This window comes from Adiantum capillus-veneris, chromosome 26 (assembly GCF_014529385.1).
Source record: "Adiantum capillus-veneris isolate H3 chromosome 26, ASM1452938v2, whole genome shotgun sequence".
In the NCBI taxonomy this organism is placed as follows: domain Eukaryota; kingdom Viridiplantae; phylum Streptophyta; class Polypodiopsida; order Polypodiales; family Pteridaceae; genus Adiantum; species Adiantum capillus-veneris.
The window spans coordinates 39,286,254-39,303,163 of NC_140956.1; the positions used below are offsets into that span (position 1 = coordinate 39,286,254).

General features: G+C 41.9%; 1 protein-coding gene, 1 long non-coding RNA gene and 1 pseudogene across 3 annotated transcripts; 2 read left to right on the top strand and 1 right to left on the bottom strand.

The window, feature by feature from the left end:
* The first annotated feature begins 626 nt into the window (after positions 1–626).
* Positions 627–16,901, top strand: LOC147423292 (G-type lectin S-receptor-like serine/threonine-protein kinase SD2-5; annotated as a pseudogene).
* Positions 7,215–8,042, bottom strand: LOC147423293 (uncharacterized). Its single transcript, XR_015186600.1, has 3 exons — positions 7,981–8,042; positions 7,628–7,685; positions 7,215–7,538 (listed from the first exon to the last, which is right to left on the bottom strand). It is a non-coding gene; the product is annotated as an uncharacterized LOC147423293 (long non-coding RNA).
* Positions 12,403–14,005, top strand: LOC147423294 (uncharacterized). 2 transcript variants are annotated; one of them, XM_086501633.1, is made up of 4 exons: positions 12,403–12,585; positions 13,166–13,240; positions 13,500–13,576; positions 13,691–14,005. In XM_086501633.1, the coding sequence occupies exons 1-3, from the start codon at positions 12,471–12,473 to the stop codon at positions 13,520–13,522; spliced, it is 213 nt and encodes a 70-aa protein (XP_086357759.1). In that variant the 5' UTR covers positions 12,403–12,470; the 3' UTR covers positions 13,523–13,576; positions 13,691–14,005. The 2 variants fall into 2 exon arrangements, with proteins under 2 accessions (XP_086357759.1, XP_086357760.1); XM_086501634.1 differs by having other exon boundaries at positions 13,705–14,005.
* Positions 16,902–16,910: the final 9 nt, after the last annotated feature.

A 16,910-nucleotide genomic window follows, 5' to 3' on the forward strand; every position in this document is an offset into this window, starting at 1 on the left:
CCCTCACTTTGCATCCGCTAAAAATAGTGTAGCGTAAAGCCGCCTTGAAGCTGCACCCATATGTGATTGCATCAGAGAGAGGCCCTGGCTTTGCATCCTATTGTGTGTATCCCGCAGGCCTGGAGATTTTTGGCCATGCTCGTGCAATCCTCTCCTCTCCCTCTGCTAAAAACAGTGTAGAGCTTTGTGGCCCTACCCTACTCCTATTCTTTGTATCCTGCAAGCCTGGAGCTTTTTGGCCATGCTCGTGCAATCCTCTCTTCTCCCTCTGCTGTTGCTGCCTTTCGGAACTTTTTTTTAATCTTATTATTTCTGCACCATCGTTTTTCAACTTCTCTGTCCAATGAAAACCAACGAGCTGGACTGCCTCTCCTTTCAGGGTTTCCAAAATCGCTCTTAGATAATCAAGGTAAAGATTGTGTTCTCTACTCAACATCTAGCACATCGACAAATTTCCAATCAAAGGATAGAATTCGCAATAACATGATACAACCTTATGACATGCAATATCCATGTTGTCATTCACCTCTGCATTGATGAGCAATGGCTCCACCTCACCTTGTTTCCTGCTTCGTCGGCTGTAAACTCTCTTCGAATCAGGGACAAACTTTATTGCCTTGGTCATGATGCTGTCAGAAGGGGCGCACAATCCAAAATCAAGTGGTTTGATGGATGAAGTTTGCAATGCCTCTAAAGGTGAAACAGATCCACTAACCTTCACCTTGGTTGCATCGGTTAGGGTTTTGTGTTTTTTGGCCTGTCTCAATGACCGAGAAGACGATGCATCTTTTGTTTTATCATCACATTGTGCAGTATGATCACTGAACTTACTGCTCTCTCAGACGCACGCGTAGGTGCTTCTCTCTCTCTCTCTCTCTCTCTCTCTCTCTCTCTCTCTCTCTCTCTCTCTCTCTCTCTCTCTCTCTCTCTCTCTCTCTCTCTCTCTCTCTCTCTCTCTCTCTCTCTCTCTCTCTCTAAGCCCTAGACTAACAATATCATTGTAAACTTTTTTACCTTCATTATTTTTGGTGTCTATACTAGCATCTTACGTACAGTTTAAGATGCACCTCAACATCTACTACACTCTCACGCAATCCAACCTCACACAAGAGTATGCAGTGCCATGGCCTCTCGAGCGATATCCCGACTCCCTCGCATTCCTCATCTTGGGGCGAGCCACTTCTGCAGATGTCTCCACACATCTATGCCTCCTCTCCTCTCCAACATCGGCTGCCACACGATCTATACTTGATCTGTCCTTCACACTCTCCATCTACATTTATTCAGGCTCAGTCATCTATGGAGGTGCCATTGTTTGGACTGCCAATCACCTTCATCCGGTCACTGCAAGCTCCATTTCGCTCCAGCTCCTTGCTGATGGAAATCTTGTGCTTCTTGGGGATGACCCTAACATACCCATCTGGTCATCTAACACTGCTAACAAAGGAGTCACCACAATGGAGGTCCTGGAAAACGCAGTAAGCTTGGTTCTGCGCAGTTCCAGCGGGTATGTCATATGGCAAAGTGCAGATTACCCTACAGACACGCTCACCAGCACTCAATTCCTACTTCCAGGACAAAACCTCACTACACAAGAAACTTTTGAACATTTCCCTCTAGGGAAAAATGGTGGTTTTCCCACTATATTTCCCACAAACGAACTGTGAAAAATTAAGGGAAAGGTAGGCAAACTGCAAAGTTGAGGTGGGAATATAAAACCCTCCTGGGAATATTTTCCCTTTTGCGCGAGATCAAAAATCAGTATTTTTTCCACAAGGGATAAAGTTTTCACACATGGGAAAGTGAAAAATTAGTATTTTTCCCAAAAGGGATAAATTTCTCACATGGGAAAGTGAAGAAATAGCATTCCCTCATACGGGACTTCCACATTCCCACATTCAAAAGGTGGGAAAAAAAAGTTAACTTGTGGGAATATCTATATATGTAAGTTGTGAAATTAAAAAAACATTTAACTTTTAAATATTCTCTCAATAATAATTTCACAATTAATTTATTACAAAAAATAGTCATGTGATTCATATCAAGTGAAAGAGAACCTGCCGCTTTTTCACGACCCGTCAAAATTTTGCAACTTAGAGGATTGTCACACATGCATAGTTACCAATAATCTCATAACTCTGCAACGTCACAATCAGAAAGTGAGTGTTGCAAAGGCAAGGCTGGAGTCCACTCTACGCCTATGTCCACCTATGGGAGATCCACATTCATGGGAGCATCAATGGCTTCTTGGCAAGCTAATTTGCGACTATGCCAAAAAACTAGCATTGTTGCCAAGGAACAAAAGGTTAGCTTGTGGGAATGTCTATAAATATATGTTATGAAATAAATGACAACTTTTAAATACTCTCATAAGAATATTACACACTTAATTTGTTTTGGAAATTAGTCCTCGTGTGAAAGAATGCTCACTTGTGAAAGAGAGCCTACCACTTTTTCAAGACTGCTATGAGAATTTTGCAACTCAAATCATGGTCTCGCGAGCATAGTTATCAATCATCTCAGAACTTTGCATCATCACAATGCAAAGGTGAGTGTTGCACTGGCAGGGCTGGGGTCCACTCTAGGCCCATGTCCACTTGTGGGAGAGCCACATTCATATGAGCATGAGCACTTCGCAACTATGCCAAAAAGATCAGCGTAGTTACGGAGCATCTTGTGTATTAGAACCAAGCCTACCATATCCCTCTGGTGACCATGCCAAAAGCAATCATACCAAAAAGTAACACATAAATATGCCTCATTGACCACTACCTTGCCTCTTTCAAAAAGAGATCATAATAAATTCAATACATTAGTAGAAAAAAATATCACATGAGTAACCATGAAATAGATCTCCAAAAATAGAATAAACTCAAAGCTACACCCCATTTATTGAAGACTTAAGACAATCAACAACAAATATTGTGTTACTGTATAGCAAGCTCTAAACTCCTAACCAATTTACGAGCATTACTTGATATACAGTAACACTCCAAGTTGAAGCCTCTTCTCTTTTCAACCACGATAATTTCTATCAAACAAGTACAATTATCAACCTTAAATGAAAGTAACTGCGTGGCAATCAAGATCATCAAGCACAACCATACTTCCTTAAACATCATAAGTATTAAATTATTGATCCACCCATCAACATTATTTCAAGTTACACAAAATTGGAGTGGACAACCCGTAAAAAATAGACATTGTTCAAATAGACTTAATGGACATAGCTATAGGACTAGGATCAAAAACAGAAAACACGTATGTAGAGTACATTCTTATAATCAAGAGGGATTTAAGGTTCAAACATCTAGTTGAACAACCATGCGCGAGAGAGAAGAGAGAGAGAACTCCATATCTCCAAACCCCAAAGTGTGTCTCTTGATCACACGAGATGCGTTTATATAGAGGGGACCAGGGTGCTATATATAGAGATACTATATAGAGCTCAACACCCCCACTCAAATGAAGGTCCCTAACTGTGGATGAAAAAACCCTTGGGAGCTCAAGGGAAAAATCCACAGCTCTATGTATACCCACCGTTATATTAAAATAATTTAAATATACATTTACAATGTTCAAAGGAGCTACATCACTCCTGTTTTACAAATGTGCCCTTTCAAAGGTCTTTAATAACCCTATATATAGTTGGATTGATGCAAATTCTTCAATATCTTTGAAAAACCTTCAATATCTTTGTGCAGCTTGAATATCTTTGAGCCTCTATACACACTCCTTGATGTGACTTTCATCTTGTAAACAATATCAACTCAAGAAACATATCGAGACGTAAAGGTTAGAAATAACCACAGCACATTGTCCTAGAGACGGTTCGCGAGGCCATTCTAGAGACGACAGAGAAACAAACATAACTACGATGCAATCACATATGCAAACGACATAGAAACAAACATAATATCAATGTAATCACAAGTGCACACATATATACAAAGCCGGCATATAAAAACACAATGGGGCCCCTTAGATTATTTGTACGCTTGCAAGCAGAGAAAATGTATACCATAACATAAGGTTGATGAGACGATAAGGCTGACGAGACGATATATTTTCAATGGATGGCGAGACGATATATTTCCAATGGCTGACGAGAAGATAGAGTTTCAATAGCCAGGCGAAACGATAGATGTTCAGTTGCCAAACGAGACAATAGATTTTCAGCTATGCCGATCCATCAGCATCAATCTTTTACGAGACGACAAAACTTCAATGTAGCCATAACATAAGTTATCTTGCCATGTCGAAAGACTTCATGTTAGCCATAACACACGGCTTTGACGAAACAAGAAGAAATCCTTTTAGTCCAGACAAAAATGTCCCAACACCAACAAATAGAAATAAGATACGATAATAGTAAACCTCCGAGAGATGTACCTTTAACTTCGTCATGTATAGTCAGATTGAACACCATGTAAACCTCCAACATCAAGAGTAAACCATGGTCAGGTATCACCTCCGATATCAAGAGTATATCTAGATATGACCTTCCACATCAAGAGTACAGCCAAAACCAGTGTTGGGTACCATCTCCAACATCAAGAGTATACACGGATCCTTATCTCGCTTAGAGGCCTCCTCATAGTTCAAAATTGTATATCTTTGAGAATCCCATTTGTACATCTTTGGAATTTATCACCTTCTGCCTGTCCGATTTGTTGTCAATCATAATATCTATATATTCACTACTCCTTCACATGAATCCGGTTGGGGGTTGCGACCATATTCTAGATGCAATATCACTGGTCAAGCGATGGTGAGAGTGCAATCAAATAGATTTTGTAGAATCTTGATCTCAAGATCTTACAGATCTCGACCTGCTTCTTTGCTAAATCTGATGATGCATCCAAGTCATTCGAGGTCCAAGAAGAAATTCACGGTTAAGGTCTTCTTCAGTAAAGCCAACTGGAACCTGCCTCTGATCCATGTTGACAGATCTTGACCTGCTTCTTTGCTAAATTTGATGATGCATCCGAGTCATTCGAGGTCCAAGAAGAAATTCACGGTTAAGGTCTTCTTCAGTAAAGCCAATTGGAACCTGCCTCTGATCCATGTTGAGTGGGTCTAGCTGGAAACTCCAAGAGCCAAGGAAGCTTGGATGGTGAGATTTCTAAAGAAATTGATTTGAAATTGTCCCATGATTCATCAACGCTAGGGATCTACCTCCCAAGCGCATTGTAGTTCTGAGAGAGAAACAAGGCAAGGCAAATTTGTCATAGCGGTCGCAAGGCACCACGCGATCTTGATACCCTTATGGAGTGGCCGATTTGAAGCAAGGCTCAGCAAACCTGATATCTCCCCCACCTTGTTTGTCGACTTCAATCTGATTGCACCCCGTCAATTAACGTCATCAGCAAAGCTGGTTGACAGTACCAAAGCTGGGTCCACAGTACAAAAAACACCACGAGAATTAAAATAGCATTCTAAATTATGAAAGACAAAGTGCCCGGTGGGGGCTGTCGTAGCCGTCACAAGGCGCCACGCAAGCTTGACACCCTTATGGACTCGTCGATTCGAAGCATGGTTCAACAACTGGTGCAAGGCATGCAACTCTTGTTCAAGGGGGCCAATTTTACCTCCGTCATTAGGCTGATATCACTTCTGTCTTCAAACGCCATCCTTTAATACCGAGCCATATACCTCTCTTTTGCTTTCTCCATGAAACCTCAGCAGCGTCATGAAACCTGACCCGATTCTTGTGCTTTTTGAATAAATCAAGCCTTGCTCTTTTAGTGATAGTACGCTGGCTTGCCATAGCTGTGAATGGAGCTGGCAACCTTATCCATGATATGAAGGTACTGTAGTCCCCACAGAATCGCACGACACGCAACAAAACCTGTTATCTTTTCCATAGCGTAGGAATTTGCCATATATGAAAAGCTACGCAAAAGCTACGAACAAAAACTCTGAAGCCTTCCGCCAATAAGATGAGTTGTATATCTTCCACGGTTGTAGCAAGAGCGCACATAAAGCTACGAGGGGCTCTGATACCATGTTGAACAACCATGCACGAGAGAGAAGAGAGAGAGAACTCCATATCTCCAAACCCCAAAGTGTGTCTCTTGATCACACGAGATGCGTTTATATAGAGGGGACCAGGGTGCTATATATAGAGATACTATAGAGACACTTTGGGGTTTGGAGATATGGAGTTCTCTCTCTCTTCTCTCTCGCGCATGGTTGTTCAACAGAAGTTGTAGACTTTTGTCTAGAGTCATACAAAACATCTGCGTAAGTAGCTTGAAATAGCTTTAGCCATTACATACACACTACAATCCTCATCGAACGAGAAGCAACACAAAATTGTCTTAAGCCTTAAAACCTCCTTCCCTACATCCTCATCTACATTGTCATTGTTGTTTTTCTACTACCTAAGCAAGGCAACATCTCATCTAAAATCATTTGCACATATCACAAGGAATCACATAAGATCATTAGCACACTACATGCTTGAAAGTACAACATAACATTTTTTGTAACATAGATGATAATAGACAACCCTTCATTAGTCCAAACATCTAGATTAAAAAACTAGTAGAATTTTCCATTTGAGGCTGAGCGATAATCCACACACAAGGGATGTACTTTCAAAGACCCTTAATGACAATAAACTGACCTCGCCCCGATGTTGATACAAATCATCAAGGCTTCACCACTATACAAAACCTATCATGCTGCTTGGGCCCGTCGAGCAAGGGCGCCTGCACCTACAAAAACACCCAATTACATTTGATAGGGGCAAACTCAGGTAGTGCTAGATACCCCTTTACTTTTGATTTGCCTTCTCAACAGCTAGAACAAAGAGTCAACACATAAACTGAGAACCATGCAATAAACCGAGAACCATGCAACACACAAACAAAGTAATAGTCAACACACAAACCCAACACCTGCTGTACATTGAAAAACTGTTAGATAAGCAGCATCCTCACATGTGAAGTCTATGCTCCAATCCAATTGGATGTATAAGTGCAAATTAGAGTGACGCAGAGTGGACAAGGCAACTCTCTCTCTCTCTCTCTCTCTCTCTCTCTCTCTCTCTCTCTCTCTCTCTCTCTCTCTCTCTCTCTCTCTCTCTCTCTCTCTCTCTCTCTCTCTCTCTCTCTCTCTCTCTCTCCTCTGTGCTTCAAAAAAAGCACCAGAATGTTTTGCATATAAGCTGCAAAATTTAATTGTTAATGTCAGACAACATTTTCCAACAGCTTACATACTAAGTAAACGCTTAGAGACACCACAGACTTTATTCTCTTCTTTTATCTGCCTTTCAACGAGCATCAATCAAACACTTCCAAAGTATGTTCTCAGGCCTTGTATAAAATCCTCCCGATCGCATGCTACGCAGTTTGAGGAAGCATTTAGCCGAGACACACTTAGTCAAGCCGAAGAAGAAAGGCCACACTTAGTCGAGCCCAAGAAGAAAGGTCCTCCAATCTTGAACTTGTTGAAAGCGGTCTTGAGATGGTCCAGGTCCATAGTGGAGCATACGCCACATCTGCATAATTGTTCTAGAAAGCTCAGCAAACCTGCATGATGAAATCATCAGAGAAAGCAAGCAGCCCTTTCCTTTGAAATTTTCGTCTATATATAAACTCCATCAAGTCTACGCTCTTACCCTCCGCCTTGCCATTATTCTCCTGGCATGGCACCTTTCTTGGTGTTCTTTTTAATCTCTGCAACAGAAAGCCATAGAAGGTTTGACGCAGAAACAAACGCAAACCAAGAAAGGAAAGGGGAAAGGGGGGGGGGGGGGGGGGGGGGGGGGGGGGGGGCGCAAGAGAGGAAACCCTGCTATGGCACGACGATAACGACCAGCCGCATGAGAAATGCACCTTCGGGAAGAAAGACGTGCCGGGGGGGCGGACTCTCTCTCTCTCTCTCTCTCTCTCTCTCTCTCTCTCTCTCTCTCTCTCTCTCTCTCTCTCTCTCTCTCTCTCTCTGCACGCAGGGGGAGGTGATCATACCCACCTGCTGCAACGACCTCGTTACTCCTCGCCAACCTTCGCTTTCCATAGGCGGATTAAACCCTAAACGGGTCCAGCTTAGAGAAATTCACTGTAAAAAAAAACGGCCAACTTAGCTGATAAAGTTTTCGTTTGTAGGTTTTCCAAGTTTTTAGTAAAAGTTTACTATGAGCATTGTGGGTCATTTAGTACACTCCACCATTGGAGTGAAACAAGATTGTCCATTGTCCCCTACTCTATTTGGTATGTATGTAGATGAGCTTTTTGATTATATTGACATAAAGAGTTACAGAGGTGCCCAACTGACAGGGACATGGATTCCATTGTTGCTATGTGTTGAAGATATTGTGTTGATATCTGACTCATCAGAGGGTATGCAAGAACATTCGGATGCATTACATATCTTTGCAGAGGATAGTGGATTGTCTATAAACCTTGGTAAAACAAAGGTTACGATGTACCTCCAAACAATTATCTTTATAGGGGGCACATCATGCTGGTATGCATAGATGTCATCGTGGTTCTAGATACATGGCTTGAGCATGGACAGCCTACCTCCCTTCCATGCCAGTACTCCCTTTATGCACCCTCACTATCTCTGACACGGGTGAAGATTACTAGACTCATTTGCCAGGACCTCACCTAGTTGGACATCGGCAGGACATAGAGAGAACCGACACAGGAGTTGGATACAAAGATGGCTTTCTATAATGGGCACCTTCTCCAACTCACGAGGGATGGGTTTGTGATTCGACCCAACTATATGGATATACATCTATCTCATGGGTTGTAAAGAGCGAATATCTGGTGCATCTCCTCCTGGCTAGATCTAAAGCTTGTCAGCACCAGTTATGGGACAAGTATACAACCTTTTATGGGTATATTCTCTTCAGCACAAGGACAAAGAACAGTTTCGGTGAAGATTTTAAGGAAGCAATTTACAATAGTGGGAGTATATATGCTATTTTGAGTCTATACACAATGGTGGTCTAGCCTACAGGCCAACGGTGCAGCTCCACGAACATGGAACTCACAAATCAAAGCCACCGTCTTCAAAAAGTTGGATTTTGGAGAGAAAAAGCAACAATTTTGTGTGGGGTTAACTGAAGAAATGGCGGAGTATGTCCACTAAAGGCCACACACCATATCGACGCTTATACACCATACTATGGTGGCCTCTCAAATCAATTTACAAATGGGGGACTAAAAGAAATCCTAAGCCCACGGAAAACAAGGGTTCCAATGAGCCTAAGGGGAAGGACAATGTCCAAAAGTCTCATAAGGGCAACCCCAATAAAGCTAAAGAGAAGGGAGTTTATAAAGGCAAAAATAAACTCTCTCCTGAAGAGCTTGAGCGTTATCGCAAGGATAACTGTTGTTTCAAGTGCGGCGAGCAAGGGCATGCGTACCGCGCTTGTCCCCAAAAGAACACCCGCCATGAACCTCCTAGAGCTACCTTGGTCGAAATCCAAGAGGAGGAAATTCACCACAAAGGATCTCCTCTATGCCATGCTTGGGGAAAGGTAAGAGAACATGATGCTTTTATTCTCTTTGACCCTGGTTCTACTCACAATTTTATATCTATAGAGTTGGCCACTAGGCTAGGCATACAAGCCTACAAGATGGGAGATGTCCTACCCGCAGACGGTGCTTTCAAGGGGCAAGAAGCTTCAGTCACTCCCTTAATCGGAAAATTGAGGCTCCATGTCCAAAGCTATGTGGACAAAGAGAACTTCTTTATCTCTCCTCTCAAGCACGAGGATGTAATCCTAGGGGCACCGTGGTTTGATCGCATGGCTGCCAATGTTAAATTCCCTGAAAGGAGAATCTCCTTTAAGTTTAGGGAAAAAGATATGTATATAGATGCTAAGGAAATGGGTAACACTATACCCATTGTACATACACAAGCTTTCAACAAGTCAATAAAGAGCTCTATTTTCGTGTACATGATTTTTGTTAAAGATTCTCAAAATGAACCTAATGTTTTAGCAAAAGAAAATATACACAATCAAAAGCAATTAGAGTTATCCAATTTACTCAAGGGGTTTCAGGATGTCTTTATTGACGACATCCCTTGGATGTCTTTATTGACGACATCCCTTGTGAGCTACCTCCTAAAGAAAATACACACAATCGAAAGGAATTAGAGTTATCCAATTTACTCAAGGGGTTTCAGGATGTCTTTATTGACGACATCCCTTGTGAGCTACCTCCTAAACGAGGTAATGATGACCATACAATTGAACTTCTTCTAGGAAGTTCACCGCCTAACAAACCTCGTTATATAGTTTCTCAAGCTCAACAAGAGGAGATTATGCGGCAAGTGCATGAGTTAGTTGAGAAGGGCATGGTTAGGCCTAGCTCATCTCCATTTTGTTCTCCTGTGCTACTAGTGCAAAAGAAAGACGGCACATATCGTATGTGTGTCGACTATAGAGCACTAAATAGGATCACTATAAAAAATAGTTTTCCCGTTCCACGGGTAGAAGACCTATTTGATAAGCTACAAGGGTCCACCTAATTCAGTAGGATTGACCTAAAAAGTGGCTATCATCAAATAAGGATAGTTGATCAAGACATTGTAAATACCGTTTTTGGCACTATGTTTGGTATTTACGAATACATTTTCATGCCTTTTGGCTTAACCAATGCATCGGCCACATTCAACCGCTCGATGGAGAAGATATTCAGGCCTCACCGAACCTTTATTGGAGTGTTCTTTGATGATATCATCATCATCATCATTAGTGATATCTCTTCTCCATAGGTGTGCCTTGTTCGTGTGCTTGGCATTGCACACGTTCTAGATCGAAGTCGAGGCGTCCATTAGATTATGAGCGAGTTCTTGTCTTCATTTCATCTTTCGTTGCCACCTTTGACAAGAATCCCATGGAGGCAACTAAGCCAAAGGTAAATGGCCATATCCTTTGAATTCTTCTTTCCCATATGCGTTCTCTTCTATTGGAGGTCCTTTGTTTGAGCGTCGAGATTTCTTAAAGAAAAATGTGTTTCTCCTTATCTGCAATCTTGTTTTTAGAGGGAAGAACAACATGAATGTTGATGAGTAAAATTTTGACTTAGTAGCCAAGAAGCTTAGCACCATGCTCTTTACTTGGTGAATGTTTCCTGCTGGGCGAGGTTGATGATGAAATCTGCTAAAACTTTGTCAGAACAACCGATGTTGGCTTCGAACTTTGTGTAGAATTTTAAAACAAGGGACAAGTACTCTAAAGCTTTCGACCCATCGTCACCCTTCTCTTTCAACCCATCGTTGCCCTCTTGGGCGTTGTAAAGCATGTCTGAGTTGAGTTTCGATGATATTATTAAAACAATGCATGCATCATGTTAAAAGTAATAAGTAAAGCCTAGGAGTAGTTGTGGTTTCTCTGTCAAGCAAAGAACTTGTAATCCTTTGACCCTCAAGGCTCGGTCTGAGCTCGAGATTGGTGTATATTTCTGATGTTCTTTTTTTTTTTGTTGTTGGCAAAACTCACAATTGTGAGTGATATATTAGAGCATAATAGCAAAAAGAATTACATAAAGATCCATGCTTAGACATAGCCATGGATACCTAACATAACTTCGACAACAGTTCAGACAGTGGGGCTTTTTACAAGGAAGCCCATAACCCGCATACATAAACCAACCACATGGAGATACTGGGTTGCCACCATGTGGAGAGCCCTTGCCACAAGCAAACCACATGCCCCAATAAACCCAAATAGAGCATATTTACATTAGCTAAATCACCTACCGAGAGTGGAGTGTCGACGACCAAGGCCAAGCCCTCTCAGGAAGCCACCATTAAATCCACCCATGCCACAGGTGAGACCAATGACCCGACAAAGCAGCATCAAGCCCGAACAGAAACACCCCCGTCCACACGAGCTCATCATCAATACGGACAGTAGAACCCTTAGCAGAATATCGAAACAGACCCGTTGCAGAGACCACACGGGCCACGAACATCCACAAGATCCAACTAGGAGTAGCGACAACTGGAGGATTCGCTCCGATCTAGAGCAGGGTACCCACCATAAGAACCTGTCCAAAAAGAACGTCTTCGCTGAAGCCCTTGGACCGGACTGGCGGCACAGGCAGCCGGGCTTCCCATAGCCAGGAAGACAGACGATCTACAGCATGATCGCCTCTCTGCAAGCGAAACCCGTCGGCTCCTAGACCCTTTGCCTATGAGGATCCGCCTCGGTGTACAAGAGCCAGGACTAGCGAGAGGTCGAGCTTAACGGAGCTAGGGTTCCCCTGCTCCCGACTCACGGAGCTAGGGCTTTTCTGTTGTATTATTTCTGATGTTCTTAATACTATCCACTCACAATTGTGAGTCTAGCAAAAGAAAAAAAAAAGGTCAAGGCTCGTGATTGCATCACTTGTTTATAGGGGAAGCGTGTGCTGAGTTCAAGACTCGTTTCTAACTTCCCGGCAAATGAATACCCTCTTAGGTCTTTTGGCAAGGGAAGCGCGAGCAGGCAGAGACGAATGGTGCAGGTAGATCAAAAACATCGACAGCAACAGGCGCAGGCCCTTGGCGTGCATGTACTCCTCAGCCCGCTTCCTGCTCAGTTCACCCACGTCTACTCTTACCATGCGACAGGTTTGGGGAGAGAGAGAGAGAGAGAGAGAGAGAGAGAGAGAGAGAGAGAGAGAGAGAGAGAGAGAGAGAGCGCTCTCCTCAAAGTAAGAAGCAGTCATCGAGAATAATGATGCTCAACCTAGCTTCTTGTGCATGTATGCATGCCCTTTTCTCACCTGCACTTCTCTACAAAAGCATGCCGCCCTTGCAGCAGGCATGCATTAGTATACAATGCACATGAAAATGAAAGATTTATGATGCCTCCAGCAGTAGTGAAAGTGCTTGACATCGATAGGAAGCAACTAATGTCATCAGACGTACCATTCTTTCATTATCAACAGTGTCTTTAAAGAAGGCTACAAAAATGGTAGGCCACTTTGTTGTGTTATGCCCTAGGTGTTGTTTTCTACACTCGCCATGTCGTCCATGATGTTGGCCAGCAAGGTGAACCACTACTTACAACCATACACAATTTTTATCATCAAAGCTACTTGCAATCACATGATGTTCCACTAGCATGTAGAATCCTCACACATTTTGTTTTCATCTAATTCTTGATTTGGTGCAGGTGGATTTGTAACTTGAAGAATTTTTTTTGTAGGTCAACTTGGCTCCCGTTCCGCCCCAATTTTCCCCTCATCTTACCCATCTCATATCAACTACTGCTTGTGTGTAGGTATGTTTTGTAAGCATATTGATTACTGAATTGAGTTTGTATCCCCTTGTTCACTTTTACATATGGGTATTTGGGGGATACTTTACCTGAAACTGAAGTTAAGTGTCTCATTAGTATATAGTGATTTGATAGGAACATACCTTGTGTGTCGAAGCCATTGCATGTTTTGTGGTTAGTGCATTGGCAGATTGTTGAGTGCTGCTTGTACATTGGCATGATTGTTCCGAGTTACTAAAAAGAAATTTCTTTGTTTTTACAGGGATACCAATTAATGCGAACTAACCTAATTAGCAAACGTGATAGTTAGTTCCAAGGGTTTGCATGTGGTCAGAGGAGGTATATGATTCATTTTCACTTGAGGAATTTACACATGCATAATAATGGCTTTGGTTTTTATTGATGTACTTACGCATGTGAACTCAAATATGAAGTTAACTTGTGACTTTTCAGCTCTTGGTTTGCAGGCTCTTTTATAGACTTTCTAATGCAAGTGTTCTGATAAAAGTTATGATTTCCATACGACATATCTAGAGTCAGTCAAATTGGAGAGGCATTTATCTCGTGAAGATTATAAATGCCATTATAAACCTGAACTATGCTGGGGTTTTTTGTCTTTGGAGACTCAAAAGACTGTTTTTTCATTGGCAATTTGTTTGATGTATATGTAAGACAGGATTGGGCTTTTGTCAAATTGAGGTTCAAGGGGAGCTCATGCTATTTGCTTTTGGCAATGTTTTAATTTAATCTAAACAGTAATGTTATTTCCATGTAATGTTATTTCCATGGTGGTCTTCAAGACTTCATCTAAGAGATAGGTGTTAGGCTTTCGTTTCAAGATTAGAGGACGCTCTCTAATTTCAAGTGGTTTCTTTGTGACTAGATTGTTTCGTTGTATGCTTAATTATGGGTGAGATTTTATTCATACTCATCAGCCAAAATGGTTTTGTCTTGATAGTTCAATTCTATTGCTTTGCTCGTAGAGAGAGTTCCACGTCAACATGCATTTTTTGATGTTTGTAGTAAGCAAGAAATGCACTCGTGCATCCGTGTATGCACGGGAAGCCTATATAATAAAAATGTTAATTTGAGTTGTCTACATTCGATTATACCAATTTTGGGGATAGTGGGAAAATCCATTTAGGATGATTTTTTTGGTACAGAACCCATTTAGGATGAAAATTTTTATACAGGACATTACATAATTTGAGCTTTAACCTTCTTGTATAGAGAATGCTTGTTCTTAAGTAGGCAAAATGAGAATTCAACTTGTCAATTTGAAGGTGATGAATGCAAAGACTCTTGCGGTAGACTTTTTGAGACATTTTGAATGTAGGGATAATTATTTCAATTTCTAGGAAAGGTGAAGAAGAAAATATTCTTGATGAGTTTTTTTGGTAGGATTCAAAACTTGTCTTCTTTAACCTCACCTTGAACATGAACCAAAATGTGTATCACACATTTAGTTTGCAATCAATACTATTGTTATGTAGAAACTCTCGTTTCATGATATCCTAGCAAAGTGTGCTCGAAATGTGAGCAAATCATAATATGTTAATACATGAGGCAACTTTTGATTTCTACTCATAATATGTTGTCATGAAGGCAACTTTTTATCTCGTCTTAGATTGTAATTATGAAGCACCTTGGTGAGAAGGATTGGGTTATAAGATTGGGAATTTTTTCTAATTATGAATATATTTGTTTTCATTGTTTGATGACTATGGGAAAAACGTTTGAAGAGCTTTTTCACTATTTATTCCTCTTTTGAGGATCAGGGAAAGTTACTTCCTTTACTTTTCCCACCTCAAAACTTAATCCCACATGGGAAAACATTATCCCTAGAGGGGAATTAAATGTCTCAGGAGGGAATTTGACATTCCCTTTACTTTTCCCACCTTAAATTTTTATCCTACATGGAAAAGCATTATCCCTCAAGGAAAATTAAACTTCCCACGAGGGAATTTTTAATTCCCTTAAAAATCCACTGTAGGGAATTTTACACTAGGGTGGGAAAAAACACGGGAATGTAAGATCCCTTATGCGGATTTGAAGTGGGAATGTGTTAAAAGTTTCTTGTGCTAGTTGGAGCTCCCCAACTGACCCCTCTCCTGGTGCCTACACACTTGTGATGGAGCCAAGTGGTCTTGCTCTTTACACCGGCCGTCAGAATCCTAAACCCTACTGGATATGGAGCTATTATGGATTCAACGGCTCTCTCTCTGTCAAGCGTGAGCCGAGCCTACTTGCTGCATTTATGAGCCCTGAAGGTGCACTTACATTGACCACCAATTTTCCAGGGTCTCCAATTACTGATAATGACTCATATTGCTCTGCTCAGACATCATCTGGACTCCTTCCTTTCAAGCAATATGGAACTAGTGAGAGTGTCTTGCTTAGTAATTCGACCTTCTTACGCCTGCGACATGACGGAAATCTGCGGGTTTACTCATTAGGATCTGTGTGGTCCATTCAACTAAACATCTTCCAATCAGCCTCATACCTACTCCCAAACTATTGCGGGCCTTATGGGGTTTGCACTGCAGGTTCGCAATGCGCATGCCCTACAAATAGCTCACTGTTTCTTCCCTCGAACACATCTGATATCTCGTTTGGGTGTAGCCCTGGAAGTGAGCTCGGTTGCAATGCTTTGGCTCTAATAGAACAAAGCATGCTACAACCGAAGGGAGTAGACTATGTGGCCAACAACTACAGACCTCCCTTAAACATCTCCACTGAGGAAGCATGGGTGCAAACATGTGCGCAGAATTGTTCTTGCCTGGTTGCATTTTGGCACAAAGATGTGAATGTGTGTCATCATGTGGATGAAGCTCGGAGTCTTTGTGGTTCTCTCGACCAAAGCGCTTATTTTACATATATCAAGGTGAATGTACTACCCCAGGGTGAAGGGAAGTCATCCAAATCAACCATTCTTGTGGCAAGTATTGTCCCAGCGGTATTTCTTTTGGTTATCTTTTTGCTCCTGATTTTGTATTGCTGGTATAGAAAGCTCTTGGGAGAGGAGGATGAGGGTTTGCTTGATGCTATTGAAGGGCTTCCCACCAGATTCGCCTACAAGGATCTACATCAGATGACCAATGGTTTTGAGAAGCAGTTAGGCAAGGGAGGCTTTGGGGCAGTGTATCTTGGGCAGCTTCTTGATGGCACCAAAGTGGCTGTGAAAAAGCTTGAAAGCCTCATCCAGGGAAATAAGGAATTCAAAGCTGAGGTAGCCATCATGGGGGGAATTTCTCACAACGATCTTCTTCGGTTGCGTGGATTTTGCGCACGGAAAGAGCATCGATTACTAGTTTATGACTACATGGAGAATGGATCACTTGACCAATGGTTATTTGCTGATGCTCAGAGAAGGTCAAAATTAACTTGGGATGTAAGGTGCAAGATAGCCTTGGGCATTCCCCAGGGTTTAGCGTATTTGCACCATGAAAGCAGAGAGAAGGTCATCCATTTAGACATCAAGCCGCAGAATATCCTTCTCGACGAAAGTTTCGAAGCAAAGGTAGCAGATTTTGGTCTGTCTAGGCTTATAAATAAGAGTGAAACACATGTGGTGACGATGATGAGAGGCACCCCAGGATACCTCTCTCTCTCTCTCTCTCTCTCTCTCTCTCTCTCTCTCTCTCTCTCTCTCTCCATGCTATAAGGAAAGAAG

What these genes read in the sequence shown, in the direction of transcription:
- LOC147423294 (XM_086501633.1), top strand. Translation starts at nt 12,471, where the DNA reads ATGGTGCAGGTAGATCAAAAACATCGACAGCAACAGGCGCAGGCCCTT. An exon ending in CTACTCTTACCATGCGACAG is followed by an intron (nt 12,586 to 13,165) that starts GTTTGGGGAGAG and finishes TTTTTTTTGTAG; the next exon opens with GTCAACTTGGCTCCCGTTCC. An exon ending in CAACTACTGCTTGTGTGTAG is followed by an intron (nt 13,241 to 13,499) that starts GTATGTTTTGTA and finishes TTGTTTTTACAG; the next exon opens with GGATACCAATTAATGCGAAC.